We start from the raw sequence: 5,244 nt of genomic DNA on the forward strand, positions 1-5,244 counted from the left end.
AACCTGTTGGCCGTGGGTTGCGACCCGTGTTGGTGGAGAAGGGGATCCTGGTGGCTGAGGTCTGCAGGTGCTGGAGTAATGCACCTGACATAACCAACACTCCACTTTGGCCCCATATTCATCTAGACGAGAGGTCAAGATTGGCCCGACTTGATCAATCGGCTGGTCATGCCGAGCTGATTTTATTGACATGCCTTAGTATTGATGTGTTTGCAACCTATTTTTATTATCTTTTTGCAATTTTCTAATACGCCGACGTTTCCATGTTAATTTTATATATATATATATATATATATATATATATATATATATATATATATATATATAAAGCACTAAAAATGACCAACGACACGAACAATAGAAATTGTCAAATTTTCCTCAGGTCAAAGAAAAAAGGATTTACTGGTAGGTCGGACCATAACAATGTCGGACTATAACAAACTAGGACTACCCAAAGTCGGACTATAAGGAAGTCGGACTATAACAAACTCGGACCATAGGATTATTTTTACTAATTAATTAAGTTATATTTATTTCGAAGACTTTTTTTATGATTTCCAAAGAGTATGAAGGTATACTGACCTTAAAAATGTTGAATTGTAGTATAACGTACGTTAGTAAGTGGACGGTGCATATGATAATTGATAAAAGGTTATGTTGCCCTATAGTATATTTCTTATGCGTTATACTGTTATATAGGCCTTATATTACTTAAACAATGTTGTTCTCATTTTATTTTGTTAGGCCAGAGTTGCAGGTTTGTGTACCTGGTTATTGTTCTCATTAACCAGAATTGCCTCTGTATATTTCGTAGTGAAGCTGCAGCATAGTTTGTTGACTTGAACTATAGACCGTTTCACAATAACTGCGGTACTGCTCTTTTGCAGGGCAAAAAGATATATTTTTTGCTGAAATATGACGTAAAAATTAATTGTTAAATATACTTCCAAACGTAATTAATTTGCCATGCAAAAGAGTAGTACCGCAGTTATCATGAATTTTATATATTTATGCACTGATTGAAAAGGCAGATTTAAAACCTTATTAAAGCCTCAAATTGTAATGAAGAAAAACTAACAAAAAAGTGTGTTTCAATTAATTTATTTTCATTGCAAACAAAGTTTGAAACCAAATAAATAAAGCAAGCACATTATATGGTCAACGTTTAAAGCTGTATCAAATAATTGTCACTGGTGTAAATATCACACAGTCAACACTTTGGAGTCACAATCACAACACTATAGAACTATTCATTGTTTGTTAACACATATTTACACATTTCACAATCACAAGCACAACACCAAAGAACTAGTCGTTGTTTGGGCCGTATACACCACCACACTCCCGCAACAGTTGGGATGCTGTGAGCTCTCCGTTGGTATAACGGTCCCAAGCTTCGTGAAGCCGGCAGCTGAGGTCCTGGTACCTCCTACGTTGGCAACGGAGGATCTGTTCCTCTGACACAAGTCGGACAGTCAAGTCCACCAATCGCGCCTCACGCTGAAGAGCAGGCACAAGGATGTAGGAGGCGGCATTGGCTTTACCGATGTCTGCATTGATCCTGGCATGCCAACCTGAAATATGTAAATTCAAAAATATCTTTTTTTAATGTGGGTGTTATCTTATATTATTACCATCACATATTTAGCTTACCTTCTACATCGTTGTTTGTCCTGACATTGTTCTGGAAGATACTCCAGATCCTGGGCAGAAAGGGCAGTGCCATCAAAGACCTGATGTACCGATATTCGGCACCACGTTTGGTATATGTCGTCCTCAGTCCTAATTCCTGCACTTTCCGCCACACTGCCTGGCCAAAGTGAAAAGCACATCCTTTGATAAGTGTGTTGGGGAATTCCTCGCGGATGGCTTTCCAGGCACCTAAAAAAAATTCAATATAATTAATGAAAACAATCTTCTTCATAATTAAAAAAATCCTTTGCTATTTTAAGATATAAATTAAAATGTATTTAATATTAATAATTATTCTCTATATTTCAATAGTTTAAAATTCATAAGCTAAAAATTCTGATACCTTTCTCAAAGTCGACCACAAAGGACTGCACCTGTGGTACACCTTGAGCTTCTTTAATATCTGAAATTAAGATAAAAGTAAATTAATTCAAGATAAAAACTACATTAGACAGTAATTATTTTAAACAAAATAAATTATTTATTTATGTTTAATCTAGAACATTTTCTTTAAATATACAAACAATTTAGGAAAACTTACTGCAGCATAATCCCTGCTTTTCCTCCTACATGTAGACATGAAACAGAAGACAAGTGAACTTGTTTGTAACTGTCTCCTCTGCACACAAATGCATGGATGGACCACAGCTGCTGGAATGGTCTGGCGAGGATCTTAAATGTACCATCAGAGAACCACCTTCTAGCCTTCAATATTTCAAGTTTAAGTTTTTTATTTCTTTGCGTCATACGACACATCAGATTACTTATATTAATAACTAAACATATATACAATATTATAAAATATAACAATATGAGAGTGAGCATAATCAATAAATAGCAAGCAAACTATGTAGGACGTGTTTTCTAACGGGCAACTGTAATTATAAAATACTTAAAAATACTTAAAAAATTTACAAATGTTTCATTCTTTAGTGGAAGCTTGATATTAATATTTTCCAAGGTTACAAAGTTCCTTTATATTTTTTACACTTGTAAGTTGACTTAATTTCCAAACACTGGATTTCTTATAATACTTTTTCGATAACATTCAAAGAGCACATTTTACATAATCTGTTTTTTTCTAATTTCATTAACATATCTACCTGTTTCAACATTTAGATTATGTGCAGATAGTCTAATTCTAGCAATTTGTACTTTGTACATATAATTAATAGGTTTACACAAGTAATATTGTATACCAAAATTATTTCAAAGGAGATATTTCTATATTTAAAAAAAATCTATTTCATATTTAATGACTTATCACATAATTTTCTAATTCAGAAAAAAAAGCAAAATAGTACTTTTAAGGCCAATTTGAACAAATAGTTAAGATTCTTTTGGCAAAACAATTTTTAAAATATCCTGATTTTAATTTCAACACATTTATAAGACACTCTCTGCTGTTCTTTATGTATTTTTCACAAAAATACGGTGTTTAAATTAAAGAAAAACTACAGAACATTCTAAAAAGTTTACATCTGCATATAACTATACATAAATAATTATTCCAAATTGAGTACAACAGAAAATAATATGTTTCATATGCTATACATGCATGTCTTCCCCTTCCATCAATATTCTTGTATATATATATATATATATATATATATATATATATATATATATATATATATATATATATATATATATATATATAACATACTTAGTCATAAATACACATTTTCAGGAATTTTCTAATCAATCAGATAATTAACTATTTATATTTATCGGTATTTTTTTTTTCAGTTTTTCAATTTAAATAATATATTACATAATATAACATATCTTCACTTACCTGTATCACAGATTCTGTGATGCCAGCGATTGCAACCATCACACAGCAGTGCATGTTGTCTTGCAGATACTTTTCTCGTACACGCAACACACCGGTCGCTGATGGAATCCATGGTCGAAATGATTGCATTTTAGTTGAAAACCCAAATTCCACGGAAGATCAAAGAACTTTTTTGATAATTAATATGCTCGTTCTTAAGTATCCGCCAGTCGGATGCATGCGGTAATTGTTTATCTAAGAGTTATCCATGTTTTGACAATGACCCAATTAATTACGCTTATAACCTGTTTGAAGAAATATACCTATCATTGTATTCATTCATTTATTTATTCCGTTTATTTAATAAATATATATACGGTAGTCCGACTCTGTTATAGTCCGACATTGTTATGGTCCGACTCTGTTATAGTCCGACATTGTTATGGTCCGTCTTATTTGTCATCGGAAAAAAGTTATGAAGTCATATAAGCAAAGGAAATAGAAAAACAAAAAAACGGCTAGCACTACTACTAAACTACCAAACACAATTTATTTACAATGTTACATGTTGAATTTGAATTTTATAATCAGTTGTAAAGAAATAAATCCGGACCGCTATGAAATGCGTCCGGTCTCTCGGGTGTACTCTGGTGAAGTTCACTTCTATGAAATGCGTCAGGTCTCTCGGGTGTACTCTGGTGAAGTGCACTTTGACAATTTGACAATTTTTATTGTTTGTGTCGTTGGTCATTTGTAGTGCTTTATATAAATTTCCATCCTTGACCTTATATCTATTTAGTAGATCCGACACTTAGGATATACAGTGTTGTTGGTTTTTGTAGTGCTTTCTTTGTATCCTCTTGGTGTCATTCTTACTGGATATCCGGTTGACTTGACATCGCCCTTGTTGGCGCTCTGTGGCGGGTGGACAGCAAGGATTCTGAATTTTATTCATAAAACCATGGCTACTACCATCAGGTTTAGAACCCTCTATGAATGATTACTTCAGTTGTGGAACAATGGCCCCGCTTCATCACACTTGAAGCAAAGTTATCAGAAAAACAAACGAAGCCCCTTACAAAGGTGTCGCCTTTTCTCATACAGAAAGGAATACAGGGAGTAATTGGAACTCCAAGATCTGTTAAAAAGTTAAAATCTGGAACTCTTATAATTGAATTAACTAAAAAAACCAACAGTCTACATCTTTGTTGGCATTGACCGCTTCAGCCAATATCCCTGTAAATTACACTCTGGGCTCAATCAAAGCAAAGGTATTCTGTTCGACAGAGATCATGACCTTGATGACATTCAGGAACAGGAAATCCAATGTGAATTGGAATCTCAAGGTGTGGTCTCTGTTAAACGGTTCACTAAAAAGCGTAATGACAACATTGAACCGACGAACATTTATCTGTTGACTTTCTGTACACCTACTCTTCCAACAAACATTAAAGTCGGCCTGTAGATCATGAAAATTGAAACGTTTGTTCCAAATCAACTGTGCTGTTTTAAGTGTCAGAGATTTGGACACGGACAATCAAACTGCAAAAGTGCTGATACATGCTTCAGGTGTGGTGAGGAGAAGCATGATGACAAAGGCCGTCAAAAAGACCCTAAATGTAAGAATTGCAAAGGAGACCACATGGCTTCTTCAAAACAATGCCGTCGCCCGCGTGGCGCAGTGGTTAGAGCGTCTGCTCTAGAGTCGCGAAGTAAGGAGTTGATCCTTACGTCGCCGGTTCGAATCCCACTGTGGGACGTGGAGACCGGTCCTT

General features: G+C 34.4%; 1 protein-coding gene across 1 annotated transcript; it reads right to left on the reverse strand.

Annotated features, from left to right (window-relative positions):
* Positions 1–1,308: 1,308 nt before the first annotated feature.
* Positions 1,309–3,602, reverse strand: LOC133196226 (uncharacterized). Its single transcript, XM_061332142.1, has 4 exons — positions 3,491–3,602; positions 2,036–2,095; positions 1,654–1,881; positions 1,309–1,574 (listed from the first exon to the last, which is right to left on the reverse strand). Exons 1-4 carry the CDS (start codon positions 3,600–3,602, stop codon positions 1,309–1,311), a joined length of 666 nt encoding a protein of 221 aa, XP_061188126.1.
* Between the last annotated feature and the right edge of the window lie 1,642 nt (positions 3,603–5,244).

This window comes from Saccostrea echinata, unplaced genomic scaffold (assembly GCF_033153115.1).
Source record: "Saccostrea echinata isolate AGI-Se365-2 ecotype Australia unplaced genomic scaffold, CSIRO_AGI_Sech_v1 ptg000001l, whole genome shotgun sequence".
Taxonomy (NCBI): Eukaryota; Metazoa; Mollusca; class Bivalvia; order Ostreida; family Ostreidae; genus Saccostrea; species Saccostrea echinata.

Excerpts from the sequence above, each read along its gene's own strand:
- LOC133196226 (XM_061332142.1), bottom strand. The coding sequence starts at position 3,602 with ATGGATTCCATCAGCGACCGGTGTGTTGCGTGTACGAGAAAAGTATCT. Across the intron at positions 1,882-2,035 it reads TGTGGTCGACTTTGAGAAAG|GTGCCTGGAAAGCCATCCGC; the intron begins GTATCAGAATTT and ends AATTTTTTTTAG. Across the intron at positions 1,575-1,653 it reads GACAAACAACGATGTAGAAG|GTTGGCATGCCAGGATCAAT; the intron begins GTAAGCTAAATA and ends TACATATTTCAG.